The sequence below is a fragment of the Talaromyces stipitatus genome, genomic scaffold (genome assembly GCF_000003125.1).
Source record: "Talaromyces stipitatus ATCC 10500 scf_1105507295523 genomic scaffold, whole genome shotgun sequence".
Taxonomy (NCBI): Eukaryota; Fungi; Ascomycota; class Eurotiomycetes; order Eurotiales; family Trichocomaceae; genus Talaromyces; species Talaromyces stipitatus.
Window position 1 is genome coordinate 160,722 of NW_002990113.1, and position 18,169 is coordinate 178,890.

Sequence of the window (18,169 nt, forward strand, 5' to 3'; positions counted from 1 at the left end):
AACGCTGCAGAGAGGAGAATGTTTCGGCAGGAGGAGAGAGTTGATCCTTGAGTGGTAACAATTGTTGAATATCAGCGACCTTCGCGCCTAACCAAGCTGTGGGCTAGCCAGTTTTAACCAATCACGGTGGTCGCCAAGATGTCTACGGCGCGAACCCCCATATAAGTGACTAGGGATACGCTAAGCCGAATATGGATAAGACGGTAATGGGCATACACAACCATTACCAGAAACCGCACTGAGGGTTATCCCTTTTTCGGTCAAGTGGTAATTTTCTCTGTTATCTCAGGATGGGTTAATAGCAATTCGAATCTGTTCTACTAGTCTAATTTATATTTGAGTTCCACGCAGCTCTACTCTAAGCCTCACTCGCTGAGCATATCTGAACACGAGACGATTCCTCCACACCACTGCATCTTGGCAATTCATTAGTGACCCCACGTTTGCTGTTTCGGCTATATTTGCGTATAGCGTGCGAGTCAATACACGCCATAAGACCGTTTACAATATCCAACTGCATGCGTTCCGAGTCCAGCACAGTATCCCACGATCCGATATCAAACCCATTACATCGCTGCTTGAAATTCCAGATCACTCGAGTCCCACAACTCCAATCGTCACTCTGCTGCGGTGTAGGCTGTTCAGGTTAGCAGCTGATTAACAAGACGAACGCAAATCAAAAGCTTACTGCTTCAATATATTGGTACTCTAAATCACCAAACTCATCCTATAACGTTGTTAGATAATGCTTCTGACATCTGATAGAATGGTGGTACCTCAACTAGAGCGGCAATGCTCGTCTTCTTTGTGCCATTGATAGTAGTAGGCGCTGCCAGGGAGTCATAATGTCGGATTACTTTCTCGCCATCATTGATTTCGAGTAGCGTGAAATGTGAATTCTCTTTACAGATAGGAGAGAAGAATGTTAGGGGTCGACAGTCTTCCAGTCCATGTTCTGCTTCTCTGCGGAGCTCGGCGATCTTCTTCGCCCAGATCTGGAAGGGCTTCTTGATTGATCGCATTCGACCATGCCTTCCAATGTCGTTCACCGGGATGCATTCGCTAAACTTGACGAAAGGTGGCCGGTCTGCTACCTGCATCGCTGCCATGATAGCCCAAGAATTGAGCCATTCCCCAGGGCGGAACCGTAAAAACAAGTCGCCCGGTAATTTTACATTTCCAGGAATTGAGAACGTGTCAACATCCTCCAGACTCTGCTTAGTGAAAATTTGATTGGCAACCCGATTGATCAGATTGTCAACTGCTGTATCCAATGCCCCTTCTGGTAGCGCATTCTGGCTATTGTCAGCTCGGTCAAGAAGAGAGATGGCAACGTTCTTACATGCTCTGACTCTTGGCTCTCTCTGATCTTCTGAATTTCTGGTTCAGAGACCAGATCATGTTCTTTCAGCGAGTTGTACAAGGCTTCCGGGTCAGTGGAGCCATGTCTGACCAGTTGTTGCACCTGCGCACCAAGAATTCGAAGTAGGGTCATCCGTTGTGCATCCACCTGAAACTTTTTGACCAGCAGGTCGATTTGACCTATACTTCTTTTGGTATAATCCCTGTACGCCCGGTCAGCACAGAACTAGACTATATTGGCTGATACTCACCATATATCTGGACTGAACAGGATCCCCAGTCCAAGATTTTTGACCAGCTTCGTACGCAATTTCTTTCCTCTAGAGAGTTGATTGGTGATCAGCTTTCTGTTGAGCAAGTCCTTATGACGGGTGATGCGATCTAGCACCTGAGTTGCGGCTCCCTTGTGACCTAAACCTGTACGCTGTGCCAGGTCAATCTGGCTGTCGTACCATTTCGAGGCTCCCATATATTCGAGCATGTTGAGGATGGTATACCGACGGTTTGCGGCTGATCCTCCTTCCAGCACCTGCTTCCATATACTTCCGTCTGACCACTGGTCATTGTTCGACTCCATGGTTGTCTCCTGGTAAGTCTGAAGGGTTTGAAGGATCTGAATGTGGACCGTACGTGGCAGACCGCTCGGATAGTTTTTCAGCTGGTTGACGACGTTGACGACGTGGTAAACCGTCTCAAGGAAAGACGCGCCCTTTGTCAAATCCGTGTCAGGCATATACGGTGATACTTCCTTGACGCCATCGGGAGATATCGGCGTCGTCTCTGGATGGCTGTCCTCGGTTTCAGGAGCGATCTCCATATCTGTGATGAGCGCCCCGGAGGTCGAAACACAAGGAAAGACATCTGGCTTGCTCATTCGTCTCGATGTTAATTGGACCCCATCCGTGTCAATACAGGCCATGGATCCAATGGGATCCTCGGTTTTCTTTTCGAGAATCTGGGACTCCTGCGTTATGCGACGCTTCTTTGAAGCGGGCTGGATCGGATGACTCGGCTGATAAGCCTGATCTGGTTTCTGTTTGCGTTTCGAGGATAAGCGGCGAGACGAGTTTGAGTTAGACCGTGGAGTTGGCGATTCATAAGTTGGGATGTTTTCTTGGATTGCTACCGCAATGGCTTGAGCAACTGCCGGGGCTTCTTGACATAGCTGATGGACGAGGTCACGAAACTAGTTTTCTCTGCGATTAGCATGCTTCTCACCAGTGATTCCGGGCACTCTACCTCTGGAAGCCGCTCCACGTCCTCGATTTCTTGCGTTTCTCGCACTTTGGCAAGCTCTTGGAGTTTCTCAAGTAAATCAAGCAGTGAACTAGCCATTTGGTTAAGTGAGGGTGCTATTTGTGAACTAGAAGCAGCAGAGTCCATCGTGCATAGGATGTCAGCAGCAACTTTAACGGAGGTGGAATCTGAAGGATGACTTGATGATGGGAGAGAAATAGAAGGGAGGGAGAGCAGAAGTGCGGATCGAGGACTCTTTATAGCCATAAGACCTAGGATTTCGGCATCCCAGGATTCCGAAATACGTCGTGTCTGTGGAGCTATAACTAATCAGCACTTCAGCTAATCTGCAGTGAAACAGTGACTCGCCACCTGGGCTGTGCCAGAACGCTTCGGGTAAGGGCTCATCATGAACTAGAGAAGTCTATGGCTAATTCGAGGACAGATCCTGCCTATTCTGGGACGTGGTGGGTCACATAAACATATGGAAGCCCAATGACTGATGTTGAACGAGAAAACCCATCTGTCGAAAAGGAACAAGTCGGATGTGACAATCAGCAAAAAGGAGAAACCTAGCCATTGAGAACCGAGACTAATGGTGATGACCAGAAATTGGATAGTATTGATTTGTCCTTCGAACATGTCGAGGTGCGACTTGTCCTTATTAGGCAGTAAGGTATGCTGCCAATGTACATCTATAGCTGGCGGATACGCAAGGCATGCTGCTTAGCCGAGGCTACAGTGCTTAGCTGAACAGAATAGGCAATATGGCAGCAGGCATGGGCTTTTGCAAGGCGTTATTCAAGGTGTGACGAACATAGAGAATTACTACCCTATAGCCCGGGAGCTCGGGGATTGATTCAGCACCGAAAATTAAAGATACCGTGAAAGCTTTTCATGACGAGCCGGTTGGATGTGATGGGAGTCGGAAATGAGGCAGCCAGAATGGTATTGTTGCTCATCTACGCGTTGGACAGCTTGGTTGAGACATATTGCATGTGCGCCTTGTACACTGATGGTGGACAATGTTGTAAGTTTCACCGTCTTGTCTACAAAATGCGTTAGTGTAGTATTGGCTTCATAAAACATGTTAACTGAAAAAAGGAATGTACTGAACAAAAACAGTTAGATACGAGTTAGTCTATCTAGCCTTGCATATCACTAACCGGAATTCTCATCACTGGTTATACATACTTCATCCGGCTAATAGGCCCAGACAGCGCCTTGAAGCTCGTGTCTCATACACCACGATTCTCAGCTACGCCGAGCACTATCTAAGACGGAAGGACGATCGAGCAAAGAAGGGGTGCAGCTGCTTCCTTCACCAATGATTGGGCTCGTACGTTCGTGTATGTGTTCCTGAGTAGACAGAGCCTGCTCCTTAGTGGCCGTTGAAATTTATGATTGGCTGTAGCATCGCACGCACGGGTTGGGCTTCGGCATCCTAGGATGCCAAAACGCTCGGTGATACACTATATAAAGGTCTCCGTCCGCACTCTTGTTCTGTTTTCCTTTTACTTCTCTTCCACCGTCAAGCTATATTCTGGCTCCAGCTTTGAGATCTTGCCGAGACGCGAGAGATGAAGGAAATCCAGGCCGCCAAACCAGAGGTATGGTGCCCTCTTTTGTACGGTGAGAAGAGGCTGCTAATCACAGAGGTAATAGTTCATGAACTGCTCTATCAAGAAGTCCCGCAAGTTGCTCAAGCCACTCCTGTCGATTCAAGAAGACATGACAAGCGATAAATCACCAACTCAACGGTCTATCTCAGAGTTGTCTCGCCGCTCCGCCCCCAAGCGCAAACGGAAACAAAATCCAAATCATTCGATCCAGCCCCCTTTAAAGAAGGCGAGATACGCAATGCCCGCAAGAAGTTGTTCAGACAAACCAATCCCCTCCATAGAGAAAGAAAGTTATTTACAACGAGACATCATTTTCGAGGAAGATGACCCAGGTTGTGAAGTACATTCAACTCCTGTATTCATCCGTGCAGGCGTACTCGTCGGTTTTTGGTACGCAGATATGAATGGAAATGGGATGCGACCGGTATATTGCTTAGTCAAAAGAGATCTTGAATTCGCATATCGGAAAGGAAAAAAGTTTATTTCCGTACGATACTACGATTTTGATCCCCTGGATAGATTTGGCGACTGGATGGGCGATGATGCAGAAGATGAGAACGCGATGAGCCCGAAAATGGTGAAAATGTGGGCGCAAAACATGTGGAAGCACAGAAACTATGCCGGAAGCCGGGACATGACACTTGAAGATTTGACTAGTTTTGACAATCAAAGCATGTTAGATAGTGATTGGGAAGGGTCAAATCTTCCCGGTGTATAGTAAGAGGTGGATAGAATAGAAGCAGCTGGTTAACCCATACACCTGTATACTCTCTGTGAGGCGATAGATTTATGCCGATAATGTAATCGAAGAGTAGGCTTGCAAGTTGAATGGAGTGAGTGCAGCTAATCATTTTCCCATCTACGTTACGTAAAATGCAACAAGCAGCGCGATACATATCTTGCATAAGCCAGCTGTGTACAGCACATGGATGGGATGGGACCTGAGTCACCTGACTACACTAGGGGCTGATAGTAATTTGGGCTTACTGACCACGGCTAGGGCAGTACCACAGAGAGACTACTTTAAAGCTATATCTAATCAGGAGAAACAGCCTCCGGACCGGATTGAACAACTAATAAGCCCCTATTAATAAACTTTCAGAAACCAGATAGATATATCATGCATCGCTGGTGAATTAAATTTCTAGAATGATGTGAGGTCTTGCTAGTCTTTTCTTGCTTGCTGCATGTAGATAAAAGAAAGGAGGAGAATGAATAATAGACGGGACCGTTAAACCCTAATTTCATGTGGATCGAGAATCTTCCCCGATCTCGCTGTGTGGATCTCGGCCCAGTAGCTTAAATCGACTACAGTGCATCATACTATGTATTTTGTATTCACTAATGGGACGGGCAGAAAGGACATAGTATGCTTGGATTTCTGTTAGCTTGCATCAGGGTGAGTCATGGTCGCTCCACAGAAGTATATGGCGCTGACCAGCATTTCATCTTTTTTCCTTCGATTGTTTTTTGCCACTGTGTGGAGACGGACTGATTAATATCATAAGTATGAGTCAATGTTCTTACATGAAACACTAGTGCGCTTCTGCTTTGTCTACTACGTAGTAAGTAAATAGGATCTCCACTCAGTTATGTCCCATAATCCATCTGCACCTCAAGATATAAATGACCGGCTTCCATCAAGCTGTGACATTGAATATCTTCTCATAAACAGGAGGCTTAAAGGCAAGACATGATGTTCTATATTTGCGTTACAACTAGCCTTTTGTACATGGCCATGGCCTCGCTGGTTTGTGCTAATACGGCTCATCACAGGCAACGGCACAATCATCGAGTGCTTGCACAGCGGTCAATCCGCACATCCTCAGTAGGCATCCCAACAAACTACGGTTCCACAGTTCCTCTTACTGTTGGCAATGATGGGTATGCTACTGCTCATGTTTAAAGGGACATTATTAACATGCAAAGCCTGATCGGCTTAATTGAAATAGGTTCGCCCGGACAAACTATCGATGTCCAGTTCGATACCACATTCAATGGAACCCTAATTCAATCTACTTATGAGGGAGCAGTGATAAGCGGCAGTCCCGTGTACAACAGCAGTGACTCTACATCGGTAAATGAAATTATATCGGAGAACTATGGTGTGCCTCTCTTTCTGTACACATTCGCGGATAGTGCTGAGGCTACGGCGATTGCTGGTAGCGAGACATTCAATATTGGGGGTGTACTCTATTCTGACATTGCATTCGGTCAACTCTGGGAATATGATCTGAAGAAAAGCGGGAGAATTATGCCGTTTGGCGGAGCAAGTGGAGTTATTGGACTTAACCCATACCCGTGGCAACCTCCTGATTCACCGAATTTTATGTATGCGATTCGGAATCAGCTGACAGGTAAGTATCAATTTCAAACCGCAGGCGAGTATATATTGACCGTACTTGTAGAATGGAAATGTTCCTTTGACTTATACCGTGCTTGGAAGAACGGCACATTGACCTTTGGAGCCCTCGAAAACCCAAATAATCGTGCTGATATTGCGTGGGCGGAAAGGAACGCCAATCAACCTACATGGAGTATCAATATTACAGCCATATCAGCCGGTAGTAGAAAAAATCCTCCAATTGCGACCTGGTCAGCAACTATCTCCACGGAAGAACAGTCCCTTGTTTGGCCGCAAAAGCTCCTGGACTGGTACTTCACAGGTGTTGGTGCTACATGGTCGGCTGCGAAAAACACGTATCGCTATCCATGCAATGCAACATTACCGGATTTCACCTTTGGCTTTGGGAATGGGACGTTTACGATTCCTGGTGCTTATCTACCGTACCAGCGTGATCAGACAGGTACTACATGTGTTACGATAATCACAGGAGACAACTCTACGGACTCAGATTATGAATATAGTTTCGGTTCCTGGTGGTCTCAACTCGGAGTATTAATCCTTGACTATGAACATAGTCAGGTAGGTTTCATGAATAAGTCCACACCACTACCGGCCTTCGGTATCTCTTCTCTGGAAAGTGTTGTGATGGGCTAATTCCTCATCCGTTCGCGCTCTGTATGAGGAATCCAATAACTACAACTCGAAAAAACGTCATGGGCCTACAACTCAAGAAGTGTGGCTATAGAATTCGGGGAGCAACGAGATTGTTCATCCAGGCGTATCATTTTACTAGTGTTCATTTAAACTACGATTCAGTCGTCAAGAGGGAATCCTCAAATTGTGCAGCAACTACTGCGAAAGGGAGCTGATGTCAAATGCTTGTTGTAAACAGTAGGGCATTCTACTCTGCTCTCGAGGGAAGGGTTGTCTTGAGGTTGTGCAGTAACTCTTGTATAGGTGTAACTATTTAGTTGTTATAAGCCTAATCACAGGAAGTGTTTCAGAATGGTCTTGTTTGTAATATTTATTTTCAGTTTAATGCAGACCACTATGACCAATTCATGGCAGAGGAAAATCAACCAGATATGAGAGGTTGTATTTTCCGAGGACGTCAGCAATTTGTGATGGAACATGAAGCTGAGTATCTTTCCGCACTTCCCCAAATTATTCCTATTCTGGAAGAAGATACAAGCCCCTCCGTCATTGAATTGGATGGCTGTCAAGGACGGATGTTGTGTCCATAATAGAGGAGCACCAAACCATTGCGCGTGATCTGTCCTATATCTCTGAATGTGTGCGATACCACTGCTCCTCTGCGTCTGTATATGCTAAGCTGAGAATTTTCAACTGGTCCTCATCTGCTTGTTCATAACCATACTCCCTAGCAATATCGTCCTCGATACGGACCCAGTGCACGGTAAGAGAGGCAACCAATCGGTCTAGATCGCTGAAATCCTTTTCCAGCTCCCCTTTCAGCTCCTGGATTTGATCCTTCAAAGCGGTATGCTGATCAGAAACGCTGTCCAGCCCCTTTTGGACCTTTGCTCGTATGGCCTTTGCCTTTTTGGATACAGCCCGCTGACGACGTTTGCCCTCGTAGATTGGGTCAATCAGGCCGCTCGGTTCCCAGTGTCTCATGGGCTGTGCAGGATCTAGTTTGAGGTTAGTGTGGCTCTAGAGAGAATACAGGAGTTGGCTCACCTCCGGCTTGGCCACTAGCTTGGCGCACATACACGCCATAATACGGTATTTGAGGCGGATGTTGCACCATCAGTGCGCGCAGGCGGCGTTCCTCGGTAATATTTTCATCTCCAAGACGGTGAGAAGAGGTTGAAGTGATAGACATCCCACGGTCAGTGTAGTGTGTTTGGAGTTGAGTGTTGTCAGTGGTCACTGGATTGTCTGAGTTCAGGAGCACTAAATCACGGTTAGTCAGAAACAGGACTAGGCCATATTCGATCACAACTCACCGCGGGGTATGTAGTGGGATAACGAAAAATGAGAGAGGTAGAGAGAAGGAAAAGGTTATCTCTGGCCTGATATCTTGTGCGTGCAGTGCCAAACAACGCTAAACTATTTTGGGAAGGTTCGCTGGAAGATGGTCAAATTTGGGGATAGCGCCGCCATGCTACCACAACTCCTGCAACCGAGACGTTAAACATTGGGGACGTACTCTACTCTGACGTTCCATTTGGCCAACTCTCTATATTGATTGCTAACCCTAAGATGTCGACGTCTCTGTGGGAACTGGTTGTAAGCTTCCTACACCGCATTAGTGATAACTGATTAATGATACGATCAAAATCACCTTGATGGATGACTGATGCGGTATTTACTTGAAAGGCGAGACAAGGCCTTCACGGAATGGTGTCTGATCAGCCACGATGATATCCAAGGGGTGCCAAATTGCACCTTTGCAGCTTATTAGCAATCGATTCTAGCTCCAGGGGAACTGGCTCAATGTATGTTCAATCAGCACATGTTTCAGAGACAAAGACACCTTGCAATGATGGTGATATCGCTGCTTTTCTTGAGTATTTTCCTCTTCGGTATAGTCGGCACCAGAGGCATGGCTGTGTGCGACACTCGCCGATTTTCTCCGGCATTATAATACACCAGTACACTGACTGGTCGACGAAAACCATGAGAGCTGTCGCAGTGCCGCTCATGACGCCTCCTCCTGCCTGATTAGGATGCGTCAGGTCGCGAGCCATTGTGAATATCAATTTCTGGGAAAGAGTACCCTCTATGCTGCATGATATCGAGCCACATTTCCTGGGTGGTAGAAATCTGATAGGCCAGATTCTACGCCTCACGTTGTAGTTTCTCTCATCTGCACTTTCAGCGTTGCATCTAATACCCCTGAGATAATAAGAGACGGATCGCTCAGCCCCATTGAAATAACGAATCATCGGATATCTGCTGGCCGAGAAAAGGTATAAATTGGGGTAACTTCCCACCGCAGTAGGAAAAATCCTTCATCTCAATTTTTTTCGTCGACGCTGACACATCCGACAAAATGGAGGGACAGCAGCAACCAGCTTATTTCCTGGTCAGCGATTTGCATATCCCAAGGTTCACACATGGAGGAGAAGGTGAATCCCTGGCTACCGAAGCTGCTGCACAGACATCACTTGGTTCTCCTCCCTCAACCATTCCCTTCGATGAGGAATTACCTCCGTTGCAGCTATCTAGTGAGCGACTTTCGCCTGGTGAAGAGTCCAGTGGAGTACAGAATCTCCGTATTCCAGTCATCGAAATTAGTGAAAACGAGGGTGATAGCAGCACACTCCTTTCACAACCATCACGACCACGGCGTCGAAATACTCGTCATCTCGATTATGCTTACCGAGACTACCAAGCCACAATGGACCATGCGATCTCGACATCATCTCTTGGTAAACGAGGAAGAGAAGACTCGGATACGCCGAGCTTTCCGTCTAAAATCGTAAGGAACTCTTGTCCAAATTCCTCGATCATGGCTGACAATCAATAGAGGCAATTGGTGACTGAAATACAAGGACAGTATGAAGCCTTAGAAAAGCAAAACGAACAATCAGCCCAAGAAAGACATCGATGGAAGGAAGAAAGGGATCGATGGAAGAAGAAAAAGGATGAATGGAAGAAGAAAGAGAGAGAGCTCCATCGGCAGATTCAATTCCTGCAGCGACAAATCAACGAACAAAAGCGGCGCAATATTTTAAAGTGTGTTGTATGCCATAGAACATTCAATGAGAACTGGAACGTTTTCAGCTGTGGCCATACTCTGTGCAAAGACTGTGTGGATGACATCCATTCCAAGGGTTCGTTGTTCAAGTACTCTTGTGTTCAGTGCGAAAGACCGATTCAAGCTTGTTTTGACTTTTATCCAAACGTGGTGGAAGCGTAGACCGGGGTTGAGATTATTCGCTACTAGCCTTATTCTTCCTGAACTTGACTTGAAATCAACATGTCTCTGTTTTTTCTGTACCGTGTTTCTGGGGTCTATGACAGGTAGCTACTTTAACGAATAAGGAACTCTTCTAGGGCGGAACATGCTTCTTGTTGGATTAGCTAAGCTGATTCAACCAATCAGACAGAAGGGATTTGTCAGCCAATAATAGCGAGCCACACACTGATCCACCGAACAGGGGGTAAAAAGATATCTTCCACCTGGACTGTACTTAGAGACAAGAACAAGAAGGACAATAAGGGGATCAAGGATTCCATACTTGTGCATACATAATTTGATACGTTGAGATAAACTGCTAGAGATTGTTACATACAATCCAACACTTCTGAGAGATCTCAAAAAGCACTTGACACTTGTCTCCACTGGGTTCAGTAGCCAAAATCGACTACACTGCTGGATTTTATCGCACTCGGATTTCCTACGCTCACATATATTATGAATGGTCAGGTATGATGCGACAGATTGTATCGCTTCAAATTTCAGCCAATGAAGTGGTAGATATGCTGCGGGATCTTGTGCTAAGAGTATCAGTTTCTTCCAATCATGAACTCCCTCTTACCGCCCTCAACCTCAAAGTCAGCCTTGTTATCGCTCAGCCTTGTCGACACATCTGTATGAACCTCACGCCACGTATCTATCATGAAACAATGTTTTCGTATTGTTGAACTGTTTTCTCTCGTCACTCAACCCGATACATATTTGTGATGTCACGACTCTGAACCATGGAAACTCCTCCGTCCCGATATGAGTTCCAGATCGGTTGGATATGTGCCCTACCTATCGAAGCAGCCGCCGCAATCCAGATGCTGGACGAGAATTTCGGTATTCTCCAAGAGCAGGAAAGGACGGACTCCAATACATACACCTTAGGTCGGATCGGCCGTCACTATGTCGTGATCGCGTGTCTGCCAGATGGACAATACGGGACTACTTCAGCCACCACAGTTGCTAATAACATGATGAGAACCTTTCGTGACTCGCTCCGCATCGGCTTGATGGTGGGCATTGGCGGAGGAGCTCCTTCCGTGGAGCACGATATTCGCCTTGGTGACATTGTGGTCAGTCGTCCTGAAGGCTCTTATGGCGGCGTCATTCAACACGACATGCGCAAAATCGGCAGAGATGGCAAAACTCAACTTGTTGGGTCCTTGAATAGCCCGCCAAAGTCGTTGCTGAACGCGCTGGCTCAGATGAGGGCGGCAGAACTATATGATGATCCTCAGTATCCAGTGTACCTTCAAGAAGCTATTGGGAAAAATAAACGGACACGGAACACCTTCAGCCGCCCTGACGTCGACACGGACCGGCTATTCAAAATAGAGTATGAGCATCCTGAGAACGAAGCATCCTGTGATCAGTGTTTGGTGAAGTGGGAGGAAGATCGTATCACCCGTGAAGACGGCAACCCACAAACACATTATGGAACAATTGCATCTGGGAATACTTTGATTAAAGACGGAAAGACGAGGGAGGCCATCCGCAAGGATACCGGTGCGTTGTGTTTTGAGATGGAGGCGGCGGGCTTAATGGCGGACTTTCCTTGCCTGGTGGTACGGGGTATTTGCGATTATGCCGACTCACATAAGAATAAACAATGGCAAGGTTATGCTGCACTAGCGGCTGCAGCCTTTACGAAAGAGCTGCTAGGCTATGTGCCAAAAGGTGTATCTCAAGAGAGCTTAGTTGCAGATATGTGCCGTAAGTAATTGCCGGTATCATACGATAGTTTCTCGAACAGTCTAACACGACGCTTTATTCTACGATCAATAGCCCTGCTTAAAGATATTAAGGAGGACCAAAGAAAGGCTTTCGATCAACGAGAAAGCCATCACCGCGAGAAAATGGAGAGAGTCTTGACGGAAGATCAACGTCGCTGTCATCAAGCATTCAAGACGTCGACCTATGAAAAGTTCAAAAATATCAATCCTAACCGCGTGGAAGGAACGTGTGAGTGGGTACTCAACAGCCCTGAGTACCTGCGTTGGTGGAACGCCACAAGCAATAATCTCTTGTGGATCTCGGCCGACCCAGGATGTGGTAAATCCGTACTCGCCAAATCCCTGATTGATAGCGTGTTTGGGGCCTCCGACCCGACTGTCTCCATTGTGTATTTCTTTTTCAAGGATAATGACGAGCAGAATAATCTTGCTACTGCGCTATGTGCCGTGCTTCATCAGCTATTCAGCTGGCAACCACAACTGTTGCGACATGCATTACCATTCTGGGAAAGGAATAAAGAGAAGATTCAATATGAAGTGGACGACATGTGGCGCATTTTCATGGCGGCCACATCTGATCGTATATTTAAAAATACAGTCTGTGTGTTTGATGCTCTCGATGAGTGCCATGATGTAGACCAGAAACAGCTGATTGAGAGACTTCGTGAATTTCATGACCGACACCAGGCCAGTCAAGGAAATTGGTTGAAGTTTCTCGTGACAAGTCGACCATATGATGATATTCAAGATTGCTTTCGGCCAGTTACTGAATTTTTTCCGCAGGTCCATCTCCGTGGTGAAGAAGAGAACGATCAAATTCACGAAGAGATCAACCTAGTAGTCAAAGTCAAAGTAACTGAGCTTGGGAAGGACCTAGGTCTGCGTGCTGACACGCAACAGCGGCTTATAAAAGAGCTGCGTGAAATGAAGCATCGCACATACCTCTGGTTGTATTTAGCAATCGATGATATCAAAAGAACGTTGAAAAATAGTCTTCGGCCAGACAATGAAACAATTCCATCACTTCCAAAGGATGTCCCCGAAGCATACGAGAGAATACTCAATCGAGCTCCTTCTGACCAGAAAGCCACGGTAGAAATCATTCTGCGAATTATTGTTGGCGCGCGACGTCCGCTAAGTGTTCAGGAGATGGCTATGGCTTTAGGTGTAGCAACATCTCCAGATGCTGAAACAGCAGCGGAGGCAGGACTGAACCCTAGTGCATTAGACAAAAAGATACGCCAACTCTGTGGACTGTTTGTTTTCATCAAGGAATCCAGAATCTATCTCATTCATCAGACTGCAAGAGAGTTCCTCATTAGCAGACACGATAGATCTGCCAACATGCATTGGCATCTTGAGCAGCGCAAAACAGAAATACAAATGACTGAAATATGCCTCAAATACCTTCTTCTGAATGATCTGGTCAGTAATGTCGAAGAGTCTATACGGAGCTTACTGGACTATTCTGCAGAAAACTGGGCCGATCATTTTCGGGACGTAGTATGCCCAGATGATGAGATAGTAAACCGGGCCTGGAAGCTATATGACGTCAGGACGGAGCGATTCCGCTTGTGGTTTCCTAAATTTTGGACTACAGCAATGCCGTATCATCCACAACCCCAAATGGAGGCACTGCATCTGGCTGCGTTCAATGGCCATCAAGGCATACTGTGTCGGATAGATGTGAATAAGACAGGTGCAATTGATCAAGTAGACGGGTCAAGAACAACTGCATTACAATGGGCTTGTGAGCAGGGACGTCTTGAGATTGTTCAGCTACTGCTCGAGAAGGGAGCGGATGTCAATGCCAAGGGCGGTGGATACGGTAATGCTCTCCAGGCTGCTGCTGAACGAGGACATCTTAAAATTGTTCAGCTACTACTTGAGAAGGGAGCGGATGTCAATGCTCAGGGAGGAGGATATGGTAATGCTCTCCAGGATGCTGCTGAAGGAGGACATCTCGACATTGTTCAGCTACTACTTGAGAAGGGGGCAGATATAAATGCTCAAGGTGGTTACTATGGCAATGCTCTCCAGGCTGCTGCCGAAGGAGGGCATCTTGAGATTGTTCAGCTACTACTCCAGAAGGGAGCGGATGTCAATGCTCAAGGAGGACGATATGGCAATGCTCTCCAGGCTGCTGCTAATGGAGGACATCTTGAGATTGTTCAGCTACTACTTGAGAAGGGAGCGGATGTCAATGCCCAAGGAGGACGATATGGCAATGCTCTCCAGGCTGCTACTAATGGAGGACATCTTGAGACTGTTCAGCTACTACTTGAGAAGGGAGTGGATGTCAATGCTCAAGGTGGTTACTATGGCAATGCTCTCCAGGCTGCTGCCGAAGGAGGGCATTTTGAGATTGTTCAGCTACTACTCCAGAAGGGAGCGGATGTCAATGCTCAGGGTGGAGAATATGGCAATGTTCTCCAGGCTGCTGCTAATGGACGACGTCTTGAGATTGTTCAGCTACTACTTGAGAAGGGAGCGGATGTCAATGCTCAGGGTGGTTACTATGGCAATGCTCTCCAGGCTGCTACTAATGGAGGACATCTTAATATTGTTCAGCTACTACTCGAGAAGGGAGCGGATGTCAATGCTCAGGGTGGAGAATATGGCAATGCTCTCCAGGCTGCTGCTAATGGAGGACGTCTTGAGACTGTTCAGCTACTACTCCAGAAGGGAGCAGATATCAATGCTCAGGGTGGAGAATATGGCAATGCTCTCCAGGCTGCTACTAATGGAGGACATCTTGAGATTGTTCAGCTACTACTTGAGAAGGGAGCGGATGTCAATGCTCAAGGAGGACGATATGGCAATGCTCTCCAGGCTGCTACTAATGGAGGACATCTTGAGATTGTTCAGCTACTACTTGAGAAGGGGGCAGATATCAATGCTCAAGGTGGTTATTATGGCAATGCTCTCCAGGCTGCTGCCGAAGGAGGGCATCTTGAGATTGTTCAGCTACTACTTGAGAAGGGAGCGGATGTCAATGCTCAGGGTGGTTACTATGGCAATGCTCTCCAGGCTGCTACTAATGGAGGACATCTTGAGATTGTTCAGCTATTACTTGAGAATGGAGCGGATGTCAATGCTCAAGGAGGACGATATGGCAATGCTCTCCAGGCTGCTACTAATGGAGGACATCTTGAGATTGTTCAGCTACTACTTGAGAAGGGAGCGGATGTCAATGCTCAAGGAGGACGATATGGCAATGCTCTCCAGGCTGCTACTAATGGAGGACATCTTGATACTGTTCAGCTACTACTAGAGAAGGGAGCATATATCAATGCTCAGGGAGGAATATATGGCAATGCTCTCCAGGCTGCTACTAATGGAGGGCATCTCGACATTGTTCAGCTACTACTCCAGAAGGAAGCGGATGTCAATGCTCAGGGTGGTTTTTATGGCAATGCTCTCCAGGCTGCTACTAATGGAGGACGTCTTGAGATTGTTCAGCTACTACTCCAGAAGGGAGCGGATGTCAATGCTCAGGGTGGTTACTATGGCAATGCTCTCTGGGCTGCTACTAATGGAGGACGTTTTGGGATTGCTCGGCTACTACTTGAGAAGGGAGCGGATGTCAATGCTCAGGGTGGTTACTATGGCAATGCTCTCCAGGCTGCTACTAAAGGAGGAAATCTTAAGACTGTTCAGCTACTACTCCAGAAGGGAGCGAATGTCAATGCTCAGGGTGGTTTTTATGGCAATGTTCTCCAGGCTGCTACTAATGGAGGACGTCTTGAGACTGTTCAGCTACTACTCCAGAAGGGAGCGGATGTCAATGCTCAGGGTGGTTACTATGGCAATGCTCTCCAGGCTGCTACTAATGGAGGACATCTTAATATTGTTCAGCTACTACTCGAGAAGGGAGCGGATGTCAATGCTCAGGGTGGTTACTATGGCAATGCTCTCCAGGCTGCTACTAATGGAGGACATCTTAATATTGTTCAGCTACTACTCGAGAAGGGAGCGGATGTCAATGCTCAAGGTGGTTTTTATGGCAATGCTCTCCATGCTGCTGCTGAATGAGAGCATCGTCGTATTACACAAATATTGCAGAAGTGGGCGGCTATGTGTGGTTTTTCTGTGAAGCCATGAAATATCATCTTTCTTCTCATGCTTTGTAGCCCTGCGAATGCTCAGTAGAACATACTTTGTCCAAACGTGTGCGAAGAGCGTGGATCTGACAAATACATTTAAGAATTGCCTTTTTCTAACTCAATATGAACCAATTTTTCGATGCATCTATATTTCTCTTTCTTGTACCACCAGTTATTTGCTTACAGATGTAAGCAGCTAAATAATGATATCACAGGGACTTTTCAGGTCCCAGATTTGGTAGCCAACGGTTGTATACACTTTCAGATTGTTCTCTATGGTACAGCTGATCGTTAATCGGCCATAGAACCCCAGCTTTGTTCCATTCGTAAAGATTCGATACTTACCGCTAAGACAATTCAGGCATCTGTTCGATAGCCCGAAGATTCCTGTTCAGGAGTCAATGGCGCTTTCGAATTCCCATTTTTCTTGCCCTCATCTATCTCAATTAATCTGGCGGCCCTCTCATCGCTCGTTTGTCTTCCTGGTGACCCGAGATACGATGAACAGTTACTTCTTGATGTGGCTGCACCTGTCAACTTATGAGTAAATGTTATTCAAGTAAGCTGACATCAGAGCAATGCCTTGGCTTCACTTAGAAGGCTAGCTTATACATTCAGTTTGCCTACAGTTGTTCGCCAACGACTCGGTGGAATGTGGCTCACATACAAACAAGAAGTGACTAATAAAGGTATTTCTTTGATAATTCCAGTCTGATTTACGATGCCGTGCCTCTATCAAGATGAAACGGTGGTTATCCACGGCTCTTGATCCGTCTCCTTCTACTTCGTCTTGTCGATCCCTTTAATTTAGTACAGTAGTGCACCTGCAGCGACGACTTGCTAACCCTAACCCCAAAACGCAAACGGAAACAAAATCCAAATCATTCGATCCAGCCCGCTTTAAAGAAGACGAGATTCACAATGCCCTCAAAACGTTGTCCAGACAAACCAATCCCGTCGGTGGAGAAAGAAAGTTATGTACAACAAGACATCATTTTCGAGGAAGATGACCCAGGCTGTGAACTACATTCAACTCCTGTATTCATCCGTGCAGGCGTTTTCGTTGGCTTTTGGTACGCAGATATGAATGGAAATGGTAGGCGACCGGTATATTGCTTAGTCAAAAGAGATCTCGAATTCGCATATCGGAAAGGAAAAGAGTTCATTTCTGTACGATACTACGATTTTGATCCCTTGGATAGATTTGGCGACTGGATGGGCGATGATGCAGAAGACGAGGACGCGATGAGCCCGAAAATGGTGAAAATGTGGGCGCAAAACATGTGGAAGCGCAGAAACTATGCCGGAAACAGGGACATGACACTTGAAGATTTGACTGGTTTTGACAATCAAAGCATGTTAGATAGTGATTGGCAAGAGTCAAATCTTCCCAGTGTACAGTAAGGGTGGATAGAATAGAAGCAGCTGGTTAATCCATACACCTATATACTCTCTGTGAGGCAATAGATTTACGATAAATCTAACCAAGAGTTGGCTTGCGAGTTGAATGGAGTAGTGCGGCTAACATAATCATTTTCCCATCTACGTTACGTAAAATGCAACAATTAGCGCGATACATATCTTGTATAAGCCAGCTGTGCACAACACATGGATGGGGCCTGACTACACTAGGAGCTGATAGTGGTTTGGGCTTACTGATCATGGGCTAGGGCAATACCACAGAGAACCTACTGTAAACCAAGTTTAACCAGGAGAAGCAGTCTCCGGACTAAATTGAACCACTAATAGGTCCCTATGAATAAAATTTCAGAAACCAGATAGATTTATAATGCATCCCTGGTAAATTAAATCCCTAGGACGATGGA

General features: G+C 46.4%; 6 protein-coding genes across 6 annotated transcripts; 4 read left to right on the forward strand and 2 right to left on the reverse strand.

The window, feature by feature from the left end:
• Nucleotides 1-358: 358 nt before the first annotated feature.
• Nucleotides 359-2,806, reverse strand: TSTA_060320 (uncharacterized protein; the record flags this gene model as incomplete). Its single annotated transcript, XM_002339883.1, has 6 exons — nucleotides 2,581-2,806; nucleotides 1,614-2,548; nucleotides 1,343-1,565; nucleotides 777-1,295; nucleotides 689-727; nucleotides 359-637 (listed from the first exon to the last, which is right to left on the reverse strand). The coding sequence occupies exons 1-6, from the start codon at nucleotides 2,743-2,745 to the stop codon at nucleotides 359-361; spliced, it is 2,160 nt and encodes a 719-aa protein (XP_002339924.1). The 5' UTR covers nucleotides 2,746-2,806.
• Nucleotides 2,807-4,178: 1,372 nt separating this feature from the next.
• Nucleotides 4,179-4,938, forward strand: TSTA_060330 (uncharacterized protein; the record flags this gene model as incomplete). Its single annotated transcript, XM_002339884.1, has 2 exons — nucleotides 4,179-4,208; nucleotides 4,264-4,938. 2 exons carry the CDS (start codon nucleotides 4,179-4,181, stop codon nucleotides 4,936-4,938), a joined length of 705 nt encoding a protein of 234 aa, XP_002339925.1.
• A 1,203-nt stretch (nucleotides 4,939-6,141) lies between these two features.
• TSTA_060340 (endothiapepsin precursor, putative) lies at nucleotides 6,142-7,221 on the forward strand (the record flags this gene model as incomplete). Its single annotated transcript, XM_002339885.1, has 2 exons — nucleotides 6,142-6,577; nucleotides 6,629-7,221. 2 exons carry the CDS (start codon nucleotides 6,142-6,144, stop codon nucleotides 7,219-7,221), a joined length of 1,029 nt encoding a protein of 342 aa, XP_002339926.1.
• A 562-nt stretch (nucleotides 7,222-7,783) lies between these two features.
• Nucleotides 7,784-8,413, reverse strand: TSTA_060350 (uncharacterized protein; the record flags this gene model as incomplete). The annotated part of the gene is made up of 2 exons (XM_002339886.1): nucleotides 7,784-8,219; nucleotides 8,269-8,413. The coding sequence occupies 2 exons, from the start codon at nucleotides 8,411-8,413 to the stop codon at nucleotides 7,846-7,848; spliced, it is 519 nt and encodes a 172-aa protein (XP_002339927.1). The 3' UTR covers nucleotides 7,784-7,845.
• Nucleotides 8,414-9,586: 1,173 nt separating this feature from the next.
• Nucleotides 9,587-10,456, forward strand: TSTA_060360 (uncharacterized protein; the record flags this gene model as incomplete). Its single annotated transcript, XM_002339887.1, has 2 exons — nucleotides 9,587-10,015; nucleotides 10,064-10,456. The coding sequence occupies 2 exons, from the start codon at nucleotides 9,587-9,589 to the stop codon at nucleotides 10,454-10,456; spliced, it is 822 nt and encodes a 273-aa protein (XP_002339928.1).
• A 783-nt stretch (nucleotides 10,457-11,239) lies between these two features.
• Nucleotides 11,240-16,344, forward strand: TSTA_060370 (Pfs, NACHT and Ankyrin domain protein; the record flags this gene model as incomplete). The annotated part of the gene is made up of 2 exons (XM_002339888.1): nucleotides 11,240-12,217; nucleotides 12,290-16,344. Coding segments are annotated over 2 exons (4,961 nt in total), but the record flags the coding sequence as incomplete, so codon positions are not given.
• Between the last annotated feature and the right edge of the window lie 1,825 nt (nucleotides 16,345-18,169).